The sequence below is a fragment of the Ictidomys tridecemlineatus genome, chromosome 9 (genome assembly GCF_052094955.1).
Source record: "Ictidomys tridecemlineatus isolate mIctTri1 chromosome 9, mIctTri1.hap1, whole genome shotgun sequence".
NCBI lineage: Eukaryota > Metazoa > Chordata > Mammalia > Rodentia > Sciuridae > Ictidomys > Ictidomys tridecemlineatus.
The window spans coordinates 64,013,898-64,039,449 of NC_135485.1; the positions used below are offsets into that span (position 1 = coordinate 64,013,898).

Consider the following 25,552-nt stretch of genomic DNA (forward strand, 5'->3'; position numbering starts at 1 on the left):
TTAGAATGAAGTCCTCGAGTCCACAGGGAAGATTACCGGAAGGGACCTATTTGGAAGACTTGGAAAAAGGAAAGGAAAAGGAATAACGAGGAACCATGGCAGCTGTGATTGCTTCTTGCGGTACTTTAGGGAAGAAGTTGACACATTGGATAACGGCTACTGTCTGCCTCCCAAATCCCGGAACTCGCGCGGGTAAAGTCTCCATTGTAGCACCTTAGCCATTGCTTTGGCCCTATTGGTCGGTGGACTCATCACTGTTAACAAAACGAAGCTGATTTCTAGGTGATAACGTTTTTCTGAAATGGATGGGAATCAGTAATGTGCACAACTGCTGCTTTAGAACTGATGGGGCCGTGAGATGTTAAGTCAACTCCTTAAAAATTTTTGAACATAAAAGGAAAGTGATGGGTGGAATAATTCTGTAAAAAGGGCGCTGGCCCGGTGGTGCAGGCCTGTAATCATTTACTCAGGGAGCTAAGGCAGGAGGATCACAAATCTAAGTCCAGTCTCCTCAACTTAGCGAGACCTTGGCTTTAAAAAAAAAAAAAGTGGGGATCTAGTCCAGTAGTAGAGAGCCCCAGGGTTCAATCCTCTGTACCGAGGGGAGGGCCCTGCCTAAGATTTTACGTATAAACTTGGGGAGAAAGGAACATTTCCACAGTCACCCAACAACGAACTTCAGAGGTCTAAGGTCCCAGATCAGAGCGGAATTGTGACATAGGTCCTCGAATCTATAATTTATGCAAGTTTATCTTCTCTGTCAATAATTACTCTCTGCAAAGAATCCATTTTTCATTTTCCCTTTGGTATAACAGTGCCTTTCTTTTGGTTCTATACGTATTAGTGTTAAAATCTGTCTGTAACTGTGGAATAAAAGAGTAAATGTCAGGAAGACAGCAGGTGAAAGGTTTTATGGAGGAAAATATATGCCCTATCCTCAAAGCCCTGGGAATCACGTTTTATGTCTTATTCTGACCCAAATTTAAAGACTATAAAACCTTTATGTTTTGTCCCTTGATTAGTCTTATCTCCATACATCTTTTTTTGGTGTGTGTGATACTGGAGGGCAACCCAGGACCTCCCTCAAGCTAGGCAAGCATCCTGTCACTGAAGTACTTGTCCAATCCTTTTGAAATTTTATTTTGCCACAAGGTCCAAGTTGCCCAGACTGGCCTTGAACTTTTGAGTCTCCTGCCTCAGGCTCTATTGTAACTGGGATTACAGACACTCACTGCACTGAGCTAAAACAAAAATCCTTATTAGCTACTCAGCTAACAAAAAGGAACTGTTTATTACTGTTTCTGTTTAATTGCAGTGCTGTGGAGAAGAGGTTGTTCACAATATAAACAGGGAACCAGCAATGAGGACCTGGTAAGAATTTTTTTCTTTATGTTAGTAAAGCACTTGCACATATGACCAAATTTGTATAACTAATTGGAGTTCAGCTGTAGGATAACATAATATAATTATCATTACTCTGAGTTTGGAACTTATAACTCATTGATTATAGTTTCCTAGGTGAGTTTCGAAGTAAGAGAATTCCTAGACTCTTGTTAGAAGCATAGCTTCTTGCCATATTTTCTTCCTAGATATTAAATGTAAGATGATGTTATTTGGGAATTTCAAAAGGTAGTTTAGGTGAATAGAATAATTGTATATAATTGAACAAAGGGATTGTCCTACCTTTATTTCAATAGTCACTTTTGGTATTCTGCCTTAATAAATGTGACATCAAAATTAAAGTTTTACACCAGGACATTTAATAGTTTCCTCTAACCTATATTTTTGTGGGTTTGAAGTACTATCATGGACTTGGGCAGCATAGGTTTCCTTACTACATGCAAAGGTAATTTGTTTGACACTAATCATCCCATACAAAGCACTTAGCCAGTGTTGAGAAGGAATATAGTTTTTATATGTGAGCGGAATATAAATCAGACTAACAAAGTTTGAGAAATGGGGAAAAAATAAAAGCACTTATCTATTCCCTCTGTGCATCTATCTTGGTCATTTAATCCACACACCATACTTTAAGAGAATAAAGGAAGTTTACTCCCTTTTTAGGCCATATACCCCACTGAGACTAATGAAAGATATAGATCCTCTCTACAGAAAAAGGGACATGGTCATATTCATTTAAAATTTTGCATACAATTTCAGGGGAATGTAGACTCCAAAAACATTTCTAGATTAAGCACCTCCATACTGGAGACAAAACATTGTGACAGTAGGAGGAAGGCGTAACAGAAGCATCAGAGACAGTAGTGAAGACAGAGAAGTCAAAAAGGCTAACACTAACTTATAGAACAGTTTGGGGCTATAGATAAAGCATAATAAGGGGATGAATAAACTATTTAATGATTATATTAACATAGGAATAGCATGTCATCTATTCTGCTTTAAGTTTATCTTAAAGAAGTTTATTGAATTTAAATTAAAAATGTTTAAACATCTATAATTGGAAAAAAGCATTTGAACATAAAATCACTTTCTTTTTTACCAGACTTGCATTGTTTCTCCTATAAACTCTTTTCTAAAAAAAGTTTATATTTTATTCCAGAATCTTCATGAGTTAATTCCTTCTTAAGCCAAATTGACACTAAATAAAGTGCTTGTGCAAAATATGTACACAGGAAGAAATTTACTGTGTGCCTTTGAATGGATTTACATTTGTTAAATTTAATATATTTTTTAAAATCCAGATCACAGTATGTCATGAGATTTCTCTCTTTATCCTAGCCTGTTCCAATGGAAAATCCTTATAAGGAGCCTCTTAAGAAATGTATCTTGTGTGAGAAACGTGTAGATTATAAAAATGTACAGGTGAGATCTGGTTTTACTTTGATACTTAATTTTTAGATTTTTGCACTTTTGTTATTAATCAGTTTTATAGCAGGTTTTATGTAGAGGCAACTATTTTAGTAACTTCATAATTTCAAATCTGGTTATAATTATATTTGTAAGGTATCTTTATTCAACTTCAATTATTTACTATTATTTTAGCTCAGAATTTCTCTATTTTCTATGCTCCAAAGGTTTGGATAATATAGTTCTTCATAGCAGTGATTCTCATTTGGTAGGTGTAAATACTTTGGAAGAAAGTTCCTCTGGTGAAGCTGATCTTTGTACCTCACTATCCCTGTCACTGCTTCAAATGCTGTATCTTGTTTACTCTCAGTAAATTAGAAGCGTCAAATTTAGGGGGAGTCAATGGTGCTGGAGTTAAGTGTACTGATGGTAATATAAATTGTAACCGTCTTTGAGGGAAGAAATTATTAGAACACAATATAGGAGGAAGATTATGCAAAGTGCTAAGAACAGTGTCTGGCACCTACAATGTGAACAGTATTTAAGTTACTAGAACATAAGTTGTAGAAAATGGCCCAATGTGTGTACCTCTTGAAGATCCCAGTTCAGTCTGATAATTTATCTTCATGAGTATGTAATAGCTTATAATGATAGATGAAATGTTTTGGTAACTTGTTATAAGCGCAGTATTTTAGAAGGATATCTGTGGTTTATCAATACCGCTTTAGCATTGGCTGAATATGCTAATTAATGTTATTGCTATATAGACTTTTTGATATGCTGGATTAGATGTTAACTTTCAGTATTTAGAAAGATGACTTGTTAATATGATAGTATCTCAATTAAAATTTGTCTAAAACTTATTAGATCTTTATATTACTTGAAAGTCATGTATATGGATTTTTTTCCTTGAAATCTACATTCAGGGTTGAATAACAATGTATTAATATAAATTTTTTTCCATCCACATAAAACTCCAAACACAGCTTCTGTCCCAATTTATTTCTCCGTTTACTGGATGCATTTATGGAAGACATATAACAGGTATTTATTTTTTAATCATAACCATTTAAATAAGAATTATATCTATCTCTGTCACTTAAGAAAACTGGCAAATTTTCAGATCATGTTATAAATCACTATTAGACCAGATACTACATTGTTAGACCACACTGGATTTAGGTCGTCAGGGTTAACTATACACTGGCCACGTGAAAAACTTGGGCTTAAAAAAATTGTACCTTTTGTTGTGAATTATACTTCAGACATTCTAAACTAAAACTTGTTGATCGAAGACTGTCCATAGATAGACTAGATCCAATCTGCCTCTTGTTTTTGTAGTTTTATTTACATAGTGCCACATGGTTGCTTTGTAGTTACAACAGCAGAGTAGAGTAATTGTGAATGGAGACTGTAGCCCCAAAGGCCAAAATATTAATATTCTGGTCCTTTACAGAAAAAAAAAGAAAATCTGACCTTTGACTTAAAAGTTGTTATAGTTTGACTACTGGCATTTTTATGAACAAAACAGCACTTTTAAAATTTTTATAGGTCTTTGTGGGAAGAAACAGAAAGAAATTACAAAAGCTATTAAGAGAGCTCAAATAATGGGTAAGTGTGCCTTGAACAACTGAATTAGTAAAAAGTTTGCTCATTATTTTTTGTGAAGAACTTTAATATCTCTTTACAGGGTTTATGCCAGTTACATACAAGGATCCTGCATATCTCAAAGACCCTAAAGTTTGTAACATCAAATATCGGGAATAAATGATATAACGTTATTAACAATAAACTTATTTTATAATAAATTGACCTCTATTGACTCAAACTAACCTTTGTGAAGAAAAGTGTTTCAAGAGATCAGGAGTTGAAGCATCTCCTTTATATGACTATTCACAGAATAGGTTGCTTACTTAAAATGGTAATACTCATTAAATTAAATGGTACGTACCTTGAATAAAAGTGGTCCTGTCTGATTGTCACTTATGTCCCCAGTAGTTCATTCATAAAGTAATGAACCACTAATAGGAATAGGAAATATGGGAGGGATGGCTTGTGTTGGAATACTACTTTGGGTCAGATTCTGTTACAGATGGGATGACTTTAGGGAAATGGGTGCAGTAAAGTGTAGTTCTTATGTAATGTTTGGATCCCATGAAGTCATAAATGCTTGAAATCATTTTCTAATTATCAAATGTAAGTGTGCCTGGTTAGGAGGGCGGCTCTTCTCGTTGCAGAGATGTACACTGGGCTGTCTCAGAAAGACAAAACATTTATTCCTGGATGAATCTATCCTTAAACTGATAGTATTCTTTACATAAAGGGATGACAAATGCATAAATCTACTGCCAATCATCTTCTCTTACTCTAGTGTTGCAAATAAGGTTCAGACTGATTCTTGTCTTCCTGCTGTGTATAGTACCAGTTATTTAAGTTAAAACAACACTAGAAATCTACATAAGTCATCCTGATTTATGATGTGGATTCATAAACATCCCATAATAATTAATGCATGTTAACACAGAAGATTCAAGTTTCTGTTACTAGATTATATATTTTTTTCTATTTAGTAATGTCTCTAGAAAGCAATAGGAGTACAAAGTTCAAAGTGTATATTCAGTATGATGTCCAGTGGTAAAGCCTTCATGTGATGGAAGACATATAAATACAACTGCACATAAACACTTTTTTTTTTTTGTCCTAGAGATTGAACCCAGGAGTGCTTAACCAGTGAGCCATACCCCCAGCCCTTTTATTATATTTTATTTACAGATAGGGTCTCACTAAGTTTCTTAGGGCCTAAATTGCTCAGGCTGGCTTTGAACTTGCCATTTTCCTGCCTCAGACTCCCAAGCTACTGGGATTACAGGTGTGCACCACTGCCACCGTACCTGTCATGACACTTTTAAGTGCTATGTTGCCCTGGATGGCCTCTAACTTCTGTGCACAAGTGACCTTTCTACCCCAGCCTTTAGAGTAGCAAGTACCTAAGATTACACATGTGTACCATCATGTCCAGTTTAATAATATACTTTGTATCACTGCATAAGGACTAAAATCTTAATGACTTACATAAGGTTAATGACATAAAGATTATATAAATTTTCATATAAATTTTATGCTTCTTCCCATGTTGTGAAAAATAGTCTCTTTCCCATTTCTAAGAGCCATACTAGTTTAAAAGAATGTGCCTTTTTAAGGCCTTTCCCTCAACAGTTGTGAAAGCAAGATGAAAAGTTTTGATTTTACAATAAAGACATCTTGGCTATGGGTGTAGCTCAGTGGTACAGCACTTGCCTAGTATGTGCAAAGCCCTGGGTTCAATCTCTAGCACCACAAAAATATAAATAAATAAAAGCATCTGATATATTTGGAAGTACTTTATAAAATAAATACAGTAGAACTTATCTATGTAGTACTGTAAAAAAAGGTGAACATAGTAAAAACAAATACATTATCAATGTATTACTATGAACAGCTGAATATAATAAAAATAATAAACATTTGTCTTTACCTTTCGACCAAATCAAAAGTCTTATTTTGGGTTAAAAGGATCAGAATGTGGGAGACAGTGGATATTCACCAGAACCCTTCATTTTCTCAATCTCTTCATCTGTTTCTGTGCCACTGGTTGTGGACGCTTTTTCTTGGTTACTACTATCAGTACCTGTCTTAGATAGTTTGTGTTCTCTCTTTAACAATCGTGATTTCTTCATTTTCCATCTGTCCTCTATGTCTATAGCTTTTCGCTTAGTCGTTGGTGGTGTACTAGCTGGGCTAGCTTCAGGAGTATGGGTATACTCTACCATTAAGGTCAGGTTGTCTACCATATCCAGATGGTGGTTGGTGTTACACCTACTTTTAGAAATATGCCTATTGGTCAAAGAGATAACACAAGAATGAAGAAATTCACTGCCTGGAAAAAAGGTCTGTAAAGCTTGACAAAGCAAAATGTTCTCCTGAGGGTCTTCTTGGACATTCTTCTCTCCTAAACAAAAGAAAATAACAGGATCAACATTTTTTATTCCATAAAAATTCCATGTTCTTTTATAATTAGCTATTTGTCAAAAGAGTCAAAGACTTCAACAATTCTATCAAATCATTCAAAGTGAGAATAATGACATGTATAATCCCAAATTCCTATTTTTATGCCATAATATTCTAGGAGAAAATTAAATTTTAAGTTATATGCTTTAAAATCAACAAAGACAGCATACCTACTATAGTACTAGTTCCTTTTTTTGGTAAGATTTAAGAGTATTAGTAAAAATGACTGCTTTTAATCCCAAAGTGGACATATTCTTCAGTGAGCACAGTTGGTCCATCCATAATACCAATCATGAGAAATGCAAGGAAAGTAGTGATGTGTTAACATTTTACTTACGTGCTGCCTGAATCTGTGCTTGTTGCCTTTTTTTAATTTCTTGTTTTAATCTGTTTACATCCTTTATTAATTTCTCTACTTCTCGTTCACTTTGCTCCACTTTTTTGCATACAGTCTGCAAAATAAAATAATTTAATAGCATAGATAAAACACCAAATCATGAAATAACAGTCTAGATTCACAAGTAATATAAAACCCTCTATGGTACACTTCCTATAAATTTTATTTTAGTTTGCTATTTTCTAGAGGACTTTAATAATAACTCTGTATGGTCCTTTACAGGTTGTAAAATGCTTTTCGGATATATTAACTTCTCATTAAGAGATCGATTTATCATACCAAATATTTCCTTGATAATAGAAATAAACTGGAATATTTAATTCACTGATGTAATTTTGAAATGCAAAGTTCCTGCACACATGTAACATTAAGAAACTGACAATTGAAAAAAAGACAAATGACTATTTCCATGTTATGAAAGGAAACTGAAAGTTTTTAATTCTTATTAGACAATACTTTTGAAAAGCAAGTGGCTGTGTATCATCAATTTTAAAAGTATGAATAATTCCACTTCCTGAGTATATCTCAATATACAACAAAACTTTATAAAGATCATGTTCATATTATATCAAACTTAATATAACTTCTAATTATAGGCTAAAAGTTAAGCCAGTTTCAGTAGATACTTTTAGGATATCTACCCAGCATGATTCAAATAGTCAAGACATGGAATCAATGTAAATGTCCACTGACTGATGAATGGATAAAAAAATGTGGTAATATATACACAATGGAACACTATTCACCCTTAAAAAAAGAATGAGTGGTACACACCTGTATTCTCATCAACCCAGGAGGCTGAGGCAGGAGGACTGCAAGTTCAAAGCAAGCCTGGTCAACTTGGCAAGATCAATAGCAACTCAGTGAGACCCCATCTCAAAATAAACAAATTTAAAAAGACTTGAGATGTAGCTCAGTGGTAGAGCACCCCGGGTCCAATCCTCAGTACCACCAGAAAAACAAAAAGAAGTCAGCTTGATTATGTTGTCACCAATGACAAGATTCTTCCTCTTTATTTTTTTCATCCCTAGAACATTTTGAGATAGAGTCTTGCTAAGTTGTCTGGCTGGTCTAAACTTGTGATTCTTCCCGCAGCCTCCTGAGTTACTGGAATTATTAGGAATGTATTACCATGCCCAGCTAGCAAGTTGATTTCATAGAAAAGTGATTACCAAGGGCTGGAGTGGTTGTAGGGAAATGGGGACAGAGACATATTGCAAAAAATTATCATAGGCAGGTAGGATGAATAAGATCAAGAAATCTATTATACAAGGCTGGGGATGTGGCTTTGTGGTAAAGTGCTTGCTTAGCATGCATGAGGCTCTGGATTCAATCCTCAGCACTGCTAAAATGGAAAGAAAGAAAAAGAAATCCATTGTACAACTTTGAGACTATAGTAAACGACAATACACTGTGTTCTTAAAAAATGTGGAGTGAATACTAAGTGTTCTCACCATGAAAATAATAATTATGTGAGGCAATACATTTGTTATTTAGATCAATTTCTCCATTCCACAATGTGTATAAAAACATGTTTTACATGATAAATCTGACAATTTAAAAATTTAAAAAGTATATATACTGTATTAAAAATAAAGATTATTTAGTAATATGAAAAATGTTTAATGATATAGGAATTTTTTTTTTTTTTAAAACTTACGGAATACATTTTTGTTGCCATGATTGTCAACTACAAAGTGTGTATACATTAGGGGAAAAACTGGAGACTATAGCAAAGTGAAAATAGTTATGTTAAATGATGAGATCTGGGTGTTTCTACTTTCTAAAATTCCTGCTTTTTTCCCCCCTCATATTAAAAACAGTATGTAATATTAGTGGTATGTAAAGTATACTAACCCTTTTTCTCTTAAATGTGCTCTATTGACAAGTAGGGTATCCATGGACATATATTACTTAGATATCCAATTGGGGGAAGCATAGTTAAGGACATCACCAGCTTTGGATTAGGCTTAAGCCACAGCTGTTTCCAGTCAGTTACTGAGCTAGGTGCTAGAACAGTGCAAATCCATACCTGTTGAACAACTTTGCTCATCAGCCTACCTGAACTTTCTTAGAATGGCACTGTAATCTGAGGTTCTACCTAACCAACTGTAGTCTTATCCCCTTCTTTCTCAGATTTTTGCAAAATTGCAATCTGAAGGCTCTTCTTGATCCCTTTCCTTTATCTTTCACAGGCTCAATAAATTCTTGCACTTCCATTCCCATATTGATGCTACCTCTCAAAGTACATGATATAATAAGATACACTGCAATGCATGGTAGTTGCATTGTTACCAAATATTTGCTTCCCTGTTCATCCTGTAAAAGGATTATGTATCCTTGGCCATTGATATGTGATAGCATGGAAGTTTTGAGCTAAATTTTAAGGCTGTTGTGAATTTCCAATCTTCTGGCTTTTTTCTTTTTGACACAAGAACATGTCCCAAATAAGGACTGTTTCTTCAGCATAGAATCTGGAATGAAGGTGACATCTCCAAAATGAATGACTATAGCCATGATATAATGTGGATAAGATTAAACTGTTATTCACTACTAAGATCACAGTCTTTATGACTAGAGTAAAGGAATATAATATAAATCTGAAGTCAGGTTTTCCATAAAAAATTTCAGTGATTATTTGATATGAACTCTGAAGTGGTCTTTAAATGTTCAATGTTAGTTAACTTACCTTTAATTCTTCTTGTAGTGAAGCATACATTTCATTTATCTTATGTACCTCCTTTAAAGATCCATCTTCTTTAAAAAATTCAGAGCTGTGAAAAATTACAATTTTCTCTGGTAAATATACATAACTTGTGTAAATAGACAAGTAGTAGAATGAAACTTGGAGACTATAAAACAGTCTAGTTTTCACCAGGCACGGTGGTGCATGCCTGTAATACCAGTGGCTTGGGAGGCTGAGACAGGAGGATTGAGAGTTCAAAGCCAGCCTCAGCAATGGTGAAGCACTAAGCAACTCATTGAGACCCTGTTTCTAAATAAAATACAAAATAGGGCTGGGGTTGTAGCTCAGTGGCTGAGTGCCCTTGGTTTCAATTCCTGGTACCCCTCCTTCCCTGCCCAAACAGTCTAGTTTTCTTGAGTAATATATTCATTTTATCAGTTTTCCTTTCATTTTTATTCTGTTTGTGTAATAAACCTAATTTCAAAAAATAAGTAAGAGTAGGTTTAGTGGAAAAACAGTTCAGGAATCTTACCTGTGTGTTTTTACTGCTCTTCTAAAACCAGTGGACATACAGGAACCTGATACAGTTTTATAACCCAGCTGTTCAGACATGCCCAGATTGGCAACCACTAAAGGAACCCTATAAAACAGTCTGATGAAATAAAATTTTATAAGTTTTAAAATATAAAGAGAAAAAATAGCATGTACACATCACAATAGACTACCTCCACAAGATTAAACAGCGCCCCCCCCCCCATTCCTTACTGTTTACCAAGATAGAATTTACTTATTTGAGCAACACAAAGCCACCGTTTTTAAAAGCTGTGAAATGAATATGGTATAAGAAAATTTTGTGAAAAAAATAGTATTCGTCTTGGCCACTTAGCAATATCCTGTCTCAAAAAAAAAAAAAAAAAAAATCAACAGGACCTGGGTGTGGTGGTGTACACCTATAATCCCAGCAGTTTGGAAGCTGAGGTAGGAGGATTTCAAGTTTGAAGCCAGCCTCAAAAACTTAGTGAGGTTCTAAGCAACCTAGTGAGACCTTGCCTCAAAATAAAAAATAAAAAGGGTTGGGGAATGTGGCTCAGTTGGTTAAGTGCCCTTGGCTTTAATCCTTGGTACCAAAAACAAACAAACAAAAATCAAAATGGTTAAGGATGTACATTAGTGATAGCACCCCTAGACTCAATCTCTTAATATCCTAGTACCACCACAAAAAGAAGAAAGAAAATTTGGCTGGGTATGTAGCCTGCTGTAGAGTGCTTGCTTAGCATGCATGAAGCCATGGGTTCAAACTCCAGCATTGCAATTTAAAAAAGTGTGGATGGGTGGGGGCAGTATGAGTTGAGCATCCCTTATCCAAAATATGAAATCCCTATATGAAACCTTCCACAAGGGAAATTATATACTTCCCCTCAGGTCCCACTCAAAACACAGGGGCATAAAAAATACTGTATAAAATTATCTTCAGACTATGTATAAGGTATAAATGAATTTTGTGTTTAGACTTCAGTCTCATTTCCTAGATATTTGCAAATATTTCAAAATCTGATACATGTTTAGTCCAATGTGGTCCCAAGCATTTCAGATAACCTTATGGTATTAAGTCTGAGATTTATCTTATCTTCCATGAACAATAAATTTTATCTTAATTGGTACTCTTTAGCCTAATTCTTATGTTCAATGCAAATGTTTATAGAATGAAGGGGAGTTCCTGTTAGACTCGTTTTGGTAGACCATCAAAAACTACCTTGCTTCTTTGAAGAAGGTTACAAAAAAGCTGCACAAGTACCCAGGCTTAAGTTCTACATGATATCCTAATTAACCAATATCTACAACAATTATTTTTCTACCTCACATAGTAAATAACAGCAATTCATCATTCTGCACTTAGTTTCTGATTTCCTTATTTGACTTTCATTTTCTCACCTGTAATTAACAGATGGGTAAGATCACTTCAGAGAGTTGTTGTGACAATGTAATACAACACTGTATGAAAACTTTATAAATTGCCAAAAGTACTATAAAAATATTAGTTTTTTTCCCTATTAGCTTAAAATAGCCAATGACCAACTAACATTTACCCTTTTTGAGGTTTATATAAAGCATGTTCCAGCCGATGAGTAGAACAGCTTTCCGTTATTATACTTGGTGTTAACAGCAGAAAAACAAGTTCTTGGCTTGAAAGATGCTTCTGTAAATTTTTGTGAAGCAGTCTCTCTCTAAATGTCATGATCTGATCTGAATGTCGACGGAATTTGTACCAACCTACCACAGTCTGAAAAAAAATAACAGAAAAAAATTAAATACATATCTTAATGATTATAATTATTATTGCATGTCTTAATATAATTTAGCAATAAAACTGAGTCTTATAATGGACCTTGTTTTTTCGATACTAGTGTTTTAACCCAGGGCTTCATACATGGTAGGCAAGTGTTCTACCACTGAGCTATATGTCCCCAGTCCTTTTAGTTCTAAGACATGGTCTTGCTAAGTTGCCCCAAATTGGCCTCACTTGTGATCTTCCTACCTCAGTCTCCCTAGAGCTGGAATTATAGGCATGCACCACCTTGCCAGGCTTTTAAAATAACTTTCTTAATAGTAAGATTTGAGTCACAGATAAACAAAGAATTCACTTTGTTATATGATTTACCTTTGCAAAGTAATAATTTATTTATTTATATGTGGTGCTGAGGATAGAACCCAGGGTCTCACACATGCCAGGCAAGTGCTTTACCACTGAGCCACAACCCCAGGCCTGTGCAATCTTAATCTTTAGTAAATACACATGAAAAATATTAATGCCATTGTTTCACTTAATGGATAGTCACTCCCCTCAAAACAGTTAGTTATCTGTATTGAATATTTAGTTTATTAAATAAGCTTAGTTGATTCCTTAGCTTCTACCTGAAATTTAAACGGGAATGATTACCACATAGCCCCAAAAGTTAAATTCAAGATGACTGAGTCGAGTTTTATAAACGTAACATGCTAAACAAATGTGTTGTTAGTATCACTAAGTCATTTTTTAATCAGAAAAATAATTGATTTACTGAAAACTTAGTAATCGGAACAAAGAGAAAAATAACCACCATGATTCATAGAAATCTGTGACAGTTTCAACAACTAAATTTGACATTTGTACTTTTAAACTGAAATTAAAATTGCTTCTGTTTTTTTAAACCTAAAACATTTTTGCAGGGACATTTTTTTTAAATACTCAAATGTAACTGTGAAAAAAGCCCAAGCATTTTCAACTAAGGATGCTTTTTGAATGATACTTCTGTTTTTCTTCTCCAGTCAAAGATACAAACTTTAAGGGGGAAAATTATTAACTTGAGAAAATTTTGCATTGGGGAAAAATAATCCATTTTGACTGTCTAACAACTTTTAACTGAACCTGAAGCAAGCTGTGGAGAATTCAAATTAAGTGCTCTATAGGAAGTTGTCCCTGTGGTATAAAAATAGTTAACTGCAAAGCTAGGTGTACTGGCAAGTGCCTGAAGTCACAGCTACTTGGGAGGCTGAGTCTGGAGGATCACTTGAGCCCAAGGATTTGAGACCAACCTGGGAAACACAGCAAGACCCTGTACCCTGTATTAAAAAAAAAAAAAAAAAAAGGAATCACAGCTAAATAAAATAACAGAAATGGATTAAGTCCTAGAATAAATCATACTAGAAGAGAAGAAATCAGTATTAAGTGTTAATTAGAGTAGTCAAGGGAAGGATGGGAACAAGATAAAAACTATTAGTTTTGTATTCAAAGCAACTTCTCTGAATTTTTGGGAAGAGCAAGCCTTTTCTTATCTGCTTTACTGGATACTGTGAAGACAAATATTGCTTAAAATTGTGTCAAAATACTGTTTTCAAGAGCTGAAAATAATGCATATAATACCAAAAATAAAAGGTAAACCATGAATACCTTTTTGACACTTGAAAATATTTTCTTCAGTGCATGCTCATTTACTTCACCTGAAGAATTATAAAAGCTGTAAAAGTCACAAAGATATTTCAAATAAGGTAGAAGTTGGATACTTTTATTAACTTTTTAAATTTTAGTTACTCTTAACTCAAACTACCCAAGCAAAATCAATACCTACTTGCCTGTCAGATGGAAGTCCTAAAGTAAATAGTAGAGAAAATTCACAAATTAACAGACTTAAAATGATAGAAACATAAGGTCCATAAGCAGTGAAAAGAAAAGGAGTGGAGAAACTTTCAAGAGATAAGTTTGCACATCATATATTTTATTAACCTAAAACGAAACAAACTATCCATTAAATATAGGTATTAGACAGTTCATATAGCCAGTTCACAATTAATTTGGTTTTACTTATTAATTTTTTTACAGTTATTGATATGTATGAAAGAATGCATACTGAGTATTGAAGCACATTAACAAAAGAACAATTTATTGCTGATTTCAATTATTGTTTTAGGACATGGTTGGGTTTTTGGGAGAGGTGGGGGAAAGGAATAGATTTTGGTTAAGTTCAGTGGTCTTTATTATGTAATTGGACTGTCCAAGATGAAGGAAGAATCAGAAGATAATCCTAAATTTAGGATTCTAAAACATTTGCTTCCGACTTTCTTTCCCTTCCTATGAGATCGCAAATTATTTCCTTCCTTTTAGCATTGAGATCAACAATATTTTCTATGATGATAAAATGTTATACAAAATCCTATATAAATAATATTAATTACAACAGGCTTTTATTGGGCACTTCCAAAGCATACACTGAAAATGTTCAGTTACAGAAAGCTGGAAAAAATGTAACTTAATAGGCAATATGTTTTTAAAAGAATTGAAAATTTTCCCATTAAAAACATTTTAAGTCAGGCACGGTGGTGCACGCTGTAATCCCAGTGGCTTGGGAGGCTGAGGCAGAAGGATCATGATTTCAATGCCAGCCTCAGCAAAAGTGAGGCACTAAGCAACTCAGTGAGACCCTGTCTCTAAATAAAATACGAAATAGGGTTTGAGATGTGGCTTAATGGTTGAGTACCCCTGAGTTCAGTTCCTAGTACCAAAAAACAAACAACAACTCCCTCACACCAAAAACAAACAAACAAAAAAACTATTTTAATAAGCCAGATAGTGTGGCACATGCCTGTAATCTCAGCAATACAGGAAGCTGAAGCAGGAGGCTCACAAGTTCAAGGCCAGCCTGACATCTTAGGGAGACTTGGTCTCAAGAAATAAAAAGGCCTGGGGATGTAGCTCAGTGGTAGAGCACTTGTCTAGCATGCACAAACCTTGGGTTTCATCCCCAGCAATGAAAAAAAAAAAGAAGAAGAAGAAATAACCCTGTTCCTGTTTCTTTTAGTTTTTACTCTACAATTAATTAGTTCTTTGGCCTTCATTAAACCGTGAACTTTTTATGCCTCTTTGTTTTTAAATGAAAATGACATGTATAAAATCTTTTGAGGAACAAGTATTTCAAATGGCTCTCCTATGCACCCGTCCCTTAATTTTGTTAGCTGCAAAAAGGCTCAGGCATTACTGGATTAGATGGTTTCTTCAGCTCAGTTGGTCTGATGATAATAGAGCTGCCAAATGAAACTGAATTACTTTTTTACTCTCTCTCTTTACTGGTCCATTGGGTTCCTTAAAGAAGTCCTTTCTCATTTAATCAATAGATATTTTGAATGTCAATTGTACATAAAAGTACTTCATAAGGTAATTTTTTCCTGGTATATCAGTTTTTTTTTTTTTTTTCTCCTGTGGTGCTGGGGATTGAACCCAGGGCATTGTGCATGTGAGGCAAGCATTCTACCAACTAAGCTATATCCCTATCTCTGGTATGTCGGTTTTTAAGATCACACTTAGCCCCTTTTTCTGCCACACCCCTGGCATAGATCTTTCTTACTTTAGCCATGAACTCTACTGTAAATTTTACACATTCTTAGAGATGTGTATGTAGACAGTGTAACTATACAATAATAATGCTTCCTCTCATGTAGTTTAAGTAAATCGTAAAGCTACTACATTAAAATTATGGTTACATGTGTTTTCTTCGTGAAAGTTCATTTATTTTCTACTTTTCCATGTGTATGTTATACCTCACTAAGTTTTTTTTTTTAAAAAAAAATACAGTATATTAGAGTTAATGGTTCTATTATTACTGCAGGACTAAAAGCACAAGCTTTCACCCTAAAAAAGCAACAGGAAACAGGTTAGGTAAATAATATAACACTAAAAAATATCAATGAGGAAACAGTTGCTAAAATAAACTAGAATCAAAGGGTTAAAAAGAAAGTCTGCCATCAATTTACAAGAACATGCCAGTGAGTGAGCTTATAATATGCAATGAAGTTGCAAAAAGGTGACTGGTTGTGAGATGGAAAAGCAATTGTCAAGGTAAACTGGTACTTGCAAGAGGCAGCAGAGACCAGCTAAAGTCAGTAATATAATAGAGAAAGAACTATAAACAGGGGTGACAATGCACAAGTGAATTTTCAGGTATTAACACAACAGCAACAAAACCTTCATAGTATAATTGGTAACTAAAATACTACATTAGTTTTAAAACTTATTTCACTTGCAGAGAATTAACTTTCGCAATGTATGGTTTACTTGCTCTTACTAGTACTATTACTCACCTAAAAAGCCGGTAGCATGGAATATATTTCTGAATGTCTAGGGGGAAAAAGGGATGAATAAATGGGTTGTATAATGAGGGAAATCCAAATTACTCTTAGCACAATTATACCGAATTTTTGGTTATGATTAATTAAATAATCACTTCCAAGCATTTACTTCATGCCAGGAAGTACTTAGTATTATTATCTCATTTAATCTTCACAAGTCAGATGCCATCATTCTTTCCCTTTCAAAAATGATGGAATAGGCTGAGCATGGTGGTGCACACCTGTATTCCCAGCAACTGTGGAGGCTGAGGTAAGAGGATTGCAAATCGACCAGCCTCAGCAACTTATTGACATATTGTCTCAAAATTAAAAAGTGGGGGTGGAACTGGGGAGGTATAGTGGTAAAACTAGGTTTTACCTCTCCTAGGTTCAATCCCCAGGACCAAAAAAAAAAAAAAAAGAGAGAGATGAAGTGGTTCCCCAAGCCAGTGATAGAGCCAAAATTCAAACCTAGAGTTTCCCTGAGAACCACAATACCATATTCCCTCAAATAATGATTAAATAAATACAGTACAAAATATAAGTTGAAAATTACAATATTTTCATTGTGTACTAAAAAGGTTATGCTCTAAATTTACCCAACTGTTAGAAATATCTGTCAAATAGAAATATCTTGTTTTAAGTAGTTATTTCATAAAACTTTTGTCTGTGTTAGCTACAAACTAAAGAAAACAAAAACAGACCCTAATATCTTTTAAGAGGCAAATTTTATTCTGTCAATAGCAATGTTAAACTAAGAAAGAAAAGTGTAAAAATGATGAACATCTTATGACCAGTGTGAGGCAGTAATTTGTCTATCTTGGGTTTTCATCTATTCTCCATCTGTGTTAAAGTAATCTTTTAAAATAATTTGACCAAATACGTTAAAGCTTAGCAAAGTACCTGTGTACACAGTGTAGTTGGTCAAGAAATGTTTGCTTAATTAAATTTTTCTAAATGTGTTAGATTCTTTGGGTGGCATGCTAATTCCAGTTAGGGGGAAAATGCTCTAAATCTTGCTTTTAAAGCTCCAAGTGTCTGACTAGCAAAAAGAAAAAAATCAACAAAGTTAAATGACAGACTGCTTGGGCTGGTGGTGTGCTCAGTGGGAAGTGTATACTTAGTATGCCTAAGGTTCAATCCCCAGCACCAAACAAAATAACAACCTATATAAACATGTGTATAGCATATGACAAAAGGCCATTATTAAAATGTTATACAAATCAATTAAAGTAACATAGCCAGTAGAAATAGAGTCAAAGAATAGAACAGGTCTGTGTTTTTCAAAGGCTAAAAAAAAAAAAAAAAGTAAAAACCAAGAATATTTAACTTCTTTTGTACTCAAGAAATACAAATTAACAGTAGCTCAGCGCTCTAGGTTTTGGGTTCTATGTCCAGCAACACACACACACACACAAAATTGCAAACTACTTTTTAAAAAATTTATCAGATTGGGGCTAGAGTTATCAGTAGTAGAGTGCTTGCCTAGAATGTGTAAGGCACTAGAGGTTTGATTCTCAGCATCACATATAAATAAACAAAATAAAGTTCCATTGACAACTAAAAAATATTTCTAAAAAAGGTACCTTAACTTCTAAAAAAAAAAATTTATCAAATTGGCAAAGATTAAAAGAACTTATAATATTTCCTGTTGGCCTGAATATGGAGAGACAGGCATTATTATAGACTTCGGAGGAGTCTAAAATGCAGTAAATTTTCCAAAGTACTATTAGCTAGTCTACCTATATGAATTTGGTTTTCAGAGAGACAAGGGCACAAAGATATATAAAATATTCACTGTAATATTGTATTAATAAACAGAAACTTATTCATAGTAGTTAAAAGTGATGCTGTGTCCACACAATGGGATAGTTATAACCATGAGGAAGAATGAAAAGTTATATACAAGGCAAATTATATCAGCTTGTCAAGCAGTCCCAGTTGAAGCAGGAGGATGACTAGAGTCCAGTAATTTGAGGCCAGCCTAGACACCAGAGCAAAATCCTCATGCCATTAAAAAAAAAAAAGTTTTTTACCCTGTAACAGCATAATAATATCTAGGAATTGATAATAAAGTCAAATGTTTATGTACAAGAATATTCATTGTAGTGTAATCTATAATAAAAAATGGAAATAGCTGATTATAATTTATTTAAAGCTCTGCTTAAATCACAGAAAGGTCATAGTGGAAAATATTGCAGTTATGAAAAATGATATTATAGAGATATCAGTCATGACAAAATATGTCATGATGTCAAACCTGTTATAAAGTACAATACTATTTTGTTTTAAAAAAGAAATATATATCCTACTAGGCACAGTGGCACATGCCTGTAATCCTAGCAGCTCAGGAGGCTGAAGCAAGATGATGACAAGTTCAAAGCCAGCCTTAGCAACTCATGGAGGCCCTAACTAAGTAACTTAGTAAAAGAAAAAAATGTATACACACACACCCACACCCCCACACACATCTCCTTATTAAAAACTGTATATGTTAGGTAATCAGAAGACTTCCTATATATTTTAAAGCTCCCTTATCTTTTTTTTCCTTTAGGAAACAGCAGCTGTTTCCTCTTAGTTTCCCTGCAGCAATTTTATTTGCTTCCTATATTTCACAGTGTTTCAGTCCATGGCCATAATTTTAATTGAAAATGAGTGCAATGTATTTTAAAAATTCTGCTTTTAAAAATCAGTGTATTTTTTTAAACAATTTAAAAGTAATAACTTATGCTGATCCCTTTCATCATAAACTATCAAAAATAGAAGTATGTAACTCACCAATTGTATAAACAACTTCAACATCATCCATTTGGGAGTCAGTAATGCTATTCTTGGCTTCACCTTTCACTTCCCCAAGGAGAAAACCTTCCTATAAAATAAAAAGAAGCAGAATTTGGAATACATTGATAGAATTACTGTCCAGTCTCTTAAATAATTCATATTTCCCAGTATTTTACAGTGTATACATGTGTGCTACTAGGGGACACATAAAAACCTAAGGTGCTTCCAGTTTAATTGGAAAACATGACCAGTTAAATAAGAATTAGAAGAAAAAAATGAGAAGAGATTATAAACAGCACTGTGATTTTATAAAGGGGAAAGAGATTAACATAGACGAAAATAACTGGAGAAGGCCCTGTGGAAGAGGTGAGAATGAAGTTGATAATTTGTGTAGGCAGAGCTTGAAGCACTTAGCATACCTGAAAGCATAAAAGGCTTAAAGCCAAAAATAAGCACACACTAGTAGAACAGTTTGCCTTGAAACAAAGGCAAACTTAAGTGGAGCCAATAATAAAACATCCCCTATGACTAGCCAGGGATTCTGGATTTAACAAGTGCTTCTAGGAGTCAATGGAGGTTTCTAAACTATGACACAATGAAAGTGTTTTCAGATTTAAAATTGTACAAAATGGGGAAGAATGTACAAAATATGAAAGATTAAAGAGTTTGGAATTCAATTTGAGTCTGATTTCTAAAAGGGGTCCTGTAGGCCTGATTCCTTGTGAAACTACAGGTATATCCTCACAGCAGTGAATTTGTCCTGGTTCAGAGTATTCGGATATTCCTTTAGGTGCATTTAAAGACTAAGTGTGGCCAGGCAGGGTGACCCAGCAGCTCTGGAGGGTAAGGTAGGAGAATCTTAAATTCAGGTCAGCCTCAGCAACTTAACTTGAGACACTCTCTCAAAAAATAAAAAGGGCTGAGGGATGTTGCACAGTGGTAAACCACCCCTCAGTTGAAACCCCAGTACCAAAAATAGACCTAGTGTGCTTGGAAATGAAATTTTACCTTTTTAAAAACTGGTTAATAATACGTAATAATAATAATACCCCCCCCCATTTCATCAAAGGATAAAAAGCGCTAAAGGAATGTTTCTACAATGTTTTCACTTGAATCAAGGTGAAAAAAAACCCAGAACTGTACACTCCAGTGTTCTTGACTTTGGTACTTCGGAAACAAAAACTAAGAAACGTGCAGCAAGGATAACTTAAGTCTATCTTTAAAAAACCACCATTTAAAGAATTTAGTTAAAAGATCTGAGAAACCGCTGTCTGACAAGAAGGTACCATAATTTACAAGAATTTTACTGTGACTTGTTCATTTAATAAATTTTTAGAAAATAGGCACTATATTTTTAAAAACTTCACTTTTTAATTTCATCCAGTGGTTTTGAAGCTAGGCAAAACGTTTAAATGTTTAATATTTTGGGGAAATTTGTGGTTAAGTTATAACCAAAAGTATCAGAAAAGTAAATAGAAGCCTTAATAATTTTAAGAAACTTGATGGCACGTGCAAACAAATCAGGTATCTGATACATCAAATTAAGGTTTTTTTCATTCACTAGGATTTGCTGAAAAACAGACACTGGATGCAACACCTATTTTTACTCCTTCACCTTCCTGCCATAGGAGCTGCCCGGCATGAAAAAGTCCACGGTTGTCTTTGCAATCGATCACGGGTAGTCGGGCGAAACGGAAAGTTAACCTGCTGCCTCCCCAGCGGTAGCGGAGCACGAGATGAACTTTCTATCCGTTCGCGCCCAAGTTTGGCCAGGAAAAAGGGAGACTGATGAATGAGACTGAGGCGTGTGGGGCATTCGGGCCGGGGAAGGGGAGCAGGGGTTAGGCCTGGGAGGGCTACTCTTGGGAAAGGCTCGTCGGGCAGGAGGCACCTCCTGGACCGCGAGGGAAGAGGCGGCCCGGCGGCGTAGGGAGAGTCCCCGGGCGGGGATCGGCCGCGGTGAGGGAGGGAGGCTGCGCGCCCGGCTCACCGTGTCCGAGTCGGTGTTGAGGTGCTGGAAGGAGAGCGCGCCGAGCACAAAGCCGGAGAGCACCGCCGAAGTGCTCTCGCCCTCCATACCGCCGCCGCCGTCGCAGCGCTACCGAGACGACCCGCGCGGGGGGAGGGGCGCGGACCCGGACGCGGCTCGGCGGCGAGGGCGGGGCTGAAGTGGAGGCGGGGCCGGGAGCCCGGGCTAGGGCTAGGGCTTCCCTGCATTCTGCTGAGGGAGGCGCGCCCCCTGTTGGCGAGGCGGCTGTTGCGGGATGCTTCCTTGGTTTATACTGTCAACCTCGCGCAGCTGTGGGCTCCGCAGGGATACCCCTGCAGAGAGTGGGAGCAGGTTTCAGGGGCCAGGTGCTGCAGAGCGACACGTGGAATATATGCAAAATCATGAAAATGAACAATGTCGACAGGGTCAAGAGAAATGATGGTTACAAGAATAAGAATTTCTTAGCAACGTTATAATAGCACACCTTTGTAGTTTTCAAACTGCATTACACTGCCCTTAACCTATTGATACTCCTAGAATACTAACAGCCATTTCTGGGATTGTTGGTTCTAGAATGTTCCAATGATTTCATATGGAGTTGTCTGTATGTTTGGTGTGGTTCTTCTGTTTATTTGCTTGTTTGTTTGATAAGCATGATCATACTGTGCTGGATCATTTGATTAAATATTAAAGTGGGTGGGAAGACCCGGGGATTGAAAAATATATTTTACACACCCATGTTTATATATATAGATACGAAAATTATGTTTTTTTTTTAATGACTGAAAGCTGGCAAAATATAGGACTACTGGGTTGAATTAGTATTGCACATTTCTGGGGTTTGTTGTGCTACAGCCATGTTTAGCTGAGTAACACTGAGTGGTTAATATATTCCATAAAATTAAATTTTGTGCCTCTGTTTCAACAGAATCACAGTTGATAGAAAAAATATTTTTCTACATTTGTGTTTCGTGGGCACTAATGTTATAAAGGATTAAAAAATAAAATAAAACCTATTACAAGGTATGGAATAAGTCCCAAAAAATATGGTCAAACGATGTTTTTGTTTTTTTCAGTACTGGGGATTGAACTCAAGGCCTTGCACATACTAGGCAGCGCTCTACCATTGAGCTAGATCCCAGAGCCTTTTTAATTTTTAAAAATTTTGGGACAGGGTCTCACTAAATTGCCTAGGTGGCCTCAAAATTGTGATCCTCTTGCCCAGCTTCCCTACTTGCTGGAATTACCAGTGTACATAGTTAAAAGATCTTTGACAAGAGTACCAAGACCATTCAATGGGGGAAAGGATAGTCTTTTCAACAAATGTTAAAAAAAAAAAAAGTTAGATCTTTACCTTACATTGTATACAATAGCTCAAAGTAGATCAAAGATCTACATGCAAGAGCTAAAATTGCAAAGTTCTTAGAAGAAAATATAGGGAAAAAAATCTCCATGGGCTGGGGATGTGGCTCAAGCGGTAGCGCGCTCGCCTCGCATGCGTGCGGCCCAGGTTCGATCCTCAACACCACATACAAACAAAGATGTTGTGTCCGCCAATAACTAAAAAATAAAATGTTAAAATTCTCTCCCTCTCTCTCTCTCTCTTTAAATAAAAAAAATCTCCATGACATTGGATTTGGCAATGACTTGTTGAATATGATAGCAATGGCATAGATGATGAAAGAAGAAATGGACAACATCATCAACAAAATGGAAATCTTTTGTATATCAAAGTATACTATGGAGGGAGTGAGACTTTACACATGCCTGTGGTCTTAGTGACTTGGGAGGCTAAGGCAGGGGGATTGCAAGTTTGAGGCCAGCCTAAGCAATTTAGAGAAACCCTATATCAAAATAAAAATAAACAGGGGGCTAAGGATATAGCTTAGTTGGTAGAGTGCTTGCTTTGCATGTTCAAGGCCCTGGGTTCAATCCCTAGCATCACACAAAAATATTAATTAAAATAAATAAATAAAAATGGCTGGAGGTGTAGATCAGTGATAAGGAGTACCTGTTAAATCTCCCCAGTAGTGAGAGAGAGAGAGAGAGAGAGAGAGAGAGAGAGAGAGAGAGAGAGAGAGAGAAGAGAAAGTCAACCCATAGAATAAGATAAAATATTTGAAAATCATATATCTGATAAGAGATTAATATCTAAAATATACATAAATAACTACAACTAAAGAAAAAAACAACCTACCAGCTGGGTATGGTGCTGGGTGTTGTGGTGGTACACTCCTGTAATCTCAGCAACTGAGGAGGCTGAGTTCAGGAGGATCAGAATTTCAAAACCCAGCCACAGCAACTTAGTGAGACCTCAAGCAACTTAGCAAAACCCTGTCTCAAAAAATAAAAAAGGACTGGGGATGTAGCTCAATGGTAAGGCACCCCTGAGTTTAACATCCAGTATCAAACGGAAACAAAAACAACCATTAAACTTGAAATAATGGGTCACAAAATCAACCGAAGATCAAAACTGAGTAATATCCTGAAAAGCCTTATTAAATTGGCTGTCTTATCTTCCCTTCATGGGTCTTACAGAGGCTGATAAAAACATTAAATTAATTATCAAGAAAATGGGGAAAACCAGAAGAGAGAATGTAGATATACCAGTAGGGTGAAAATGCTTAGATGGTTATTAAGAAATGAGATGCTAGTCTGGAGGTGTAGCTCAGCAGCAGCACACTTGCCTAATATGCACAAGGCTCTGAATTCAATCCCCAGCACTGCAATAAAGAAATAATTATTTAAAATTAGAAAAAAATAAATGGGGTGAATAAACAGACTCAATAAGGTTGGAACAAAGGGATTCCAGAGTCAGTCTAAGAGAAAAGAGGCTTCCTGCATGTCATGAGTATCTTTTCTTCACATGTTTCTGAGTAAGCCATTTCTACTTTATTATGACACTATTCTGGACACCATCCTCTATTAGAGTGTGAGAATTTTGGGTTTTGATATTTTGTCTCCTTCAGCCATTAGGGATAATTTAAATTAATATCTGATAGCAAGCTGGTACTACTGTTACCAGAGTCCCCATTTTAGTTAGTTTTTTTTCCCCACTGTGACAAAAAGACCTGATAAGAAAAACAGAGAGAAGGAAAAGTTCGTTTGGGGCTCACAATTTCAGAGGTCTTAGTCTATAGAAAACTGAGTTCATTACTCTGGGCCCAAGATGAGACAGAACAGAGGAGGAAAGTAGTTCAGGATAAGACAATCAGGAAGTAGAGAGAGCTCTACTCATGAGGGACAAAATATAAACCTCAGAGACATGCCCCCAGTGACCTGTCTCCTCTAGCCACACTCACCTGCCTATAGTTACATATTTAATCCATACAGTTGATTAATGTTATTGATTAGGTTAGACTTCTCGTAACCTAATTATTTTACCTCTGAATATCTTTGCATTGTTTTTGGAAGACACCTTATATCTGAACTGTAACAATCCTAGAACAAAATCCCTGGCTCTAGTGGTCCCAGCAGATCAGTCTTGCCCACACACTCCAGTTTGCTAATCAAAGATAACCAGTGGTAAAGTTTTAATCAGTGTGGCCACACCAGGAAGAACAGATGGCAATACAGTGACAAAGATCTATCTTCAAGGGGCTCACAGAAACAGGTTTCATAGAAAATGAAAACAAAGGCAAGGTCTGGGGGTTTGTATGGCTGGGAGGTTTACTTGGACTGGCAGAGTAACTAATTCTGATCAGACTGTAGTCTGATTGATCAATATCTCAGGACTAAACCTCTGGGAAGGTCATCATCACTCAAGGGGGCAATTCAGTTTCCATTGTAAGTTGATTGCTACTGCTATAGGAGCTAGCCTCAGTTCTGTCTTAGAGGAACAATCTCATCATGGGGAGATCTGTTCTGTGAGGATAACTGCTGTAGGGTAGTTTTGGTTCAATATACTTATCAATCAGACCTGTGATTGCTTGGATTCTAGTTAACTGCAGTTAACTTGGAGTTGATTAGGTCAGTGATGGTCACCTCCTTCTCTCAGTTGGAAATTATCTAGTCCAACATCTAAGTATTCATTGTTGGGAGGTACTCACAAGTTTTGTCGCGAGCTTCAGTCTAGGATTGTGCTATGGTTTTAGTGTCCCTTTCAAAAACTCATGTTGAAATTTGCTACTTTGATGGTATTAAAAGGCGGGACCTTTAAGATGTGATTAGGTCACGAGGACAGATTTCTTCATGAGTAAGATTAATG

The 25,552-nt window shown here is 35.7% G+C and overlaps 2 protein-coding genes across 6 annotated transcripts; one reads left to right on the top strand and one right to left on the bottom strand.

The window, feature by feature from the left end:
- Positions 1–5: 5 nt before the first annotated feature.
- Mrps18c (mitochondrial ribosomal protein S18C) lies at positions 6–4,616 on the top strand. The gene is made up of 6 exons (XM_005339306.5): positions 6–192; positions 1,316–1,371; positions 2,740–2,823; positions 3,795–3,852; positions 4,360–4,419; positions 4,499–4,616. The coding sequence occupies exons 1-6, from the start codon at positions 96–98 to the stop codon at positions 4,573–4,575; spliced, it is 432 nt and encodes a 143-aa protein (XP_005339363.1). The 5' UTR covers positions 6–95; the 3' UTR covers positions 4,576–4,616.
- Positions 3,792–21,508, bottom strand: Abraxas1 (abraxas 1, BRCA1 A complex subunit). Of its 5 annotated transcripts, none has more exons than XM_005339305.5 (9): positions 21,346–21,508; positions 19,353–19,443; positions 16,548–16,584; positions 13,867–13,933; positions 12,026–12,219; positions 10,471–10,590; positions 9,942–10,026; positions 7,193–7,307; positions 3,792–6,796 (listed from the first exon to the last, which is right to left on the bottom strand). In XM_005339305.5, exons 1-9 carry the CDS (start codon positions 21,430–21,432, stop codon positions 6,363–6,365), a joined length of 1,230 nt encoding a protein of 409 aa, XP_005339362.1. In that variant the 5' UTR covers positions 21,433–21,508; the 3' UTR covers positions 3,792–6,362. The 5 variants fall into 5 exon arrangements, with proteins under 5 accessions (XP_005339362.1, XP_040148140.1, XP_040148139.1 ...); XM_040292206.2 differs by lacking the exon at positions 21,346–21,508 and adding an exon at positions 14,045–14,064 and having other exon boundaries at positions 19,353–19,401; XM_040292205.2 differs by lacking the exons at positions 13,867–13,933; positions 16,548–16,584 and having other exon boundaries at positions 21,346–21,502.
- Positions 21,509–25,552: the final 4,044 nt, after the last annotated feature.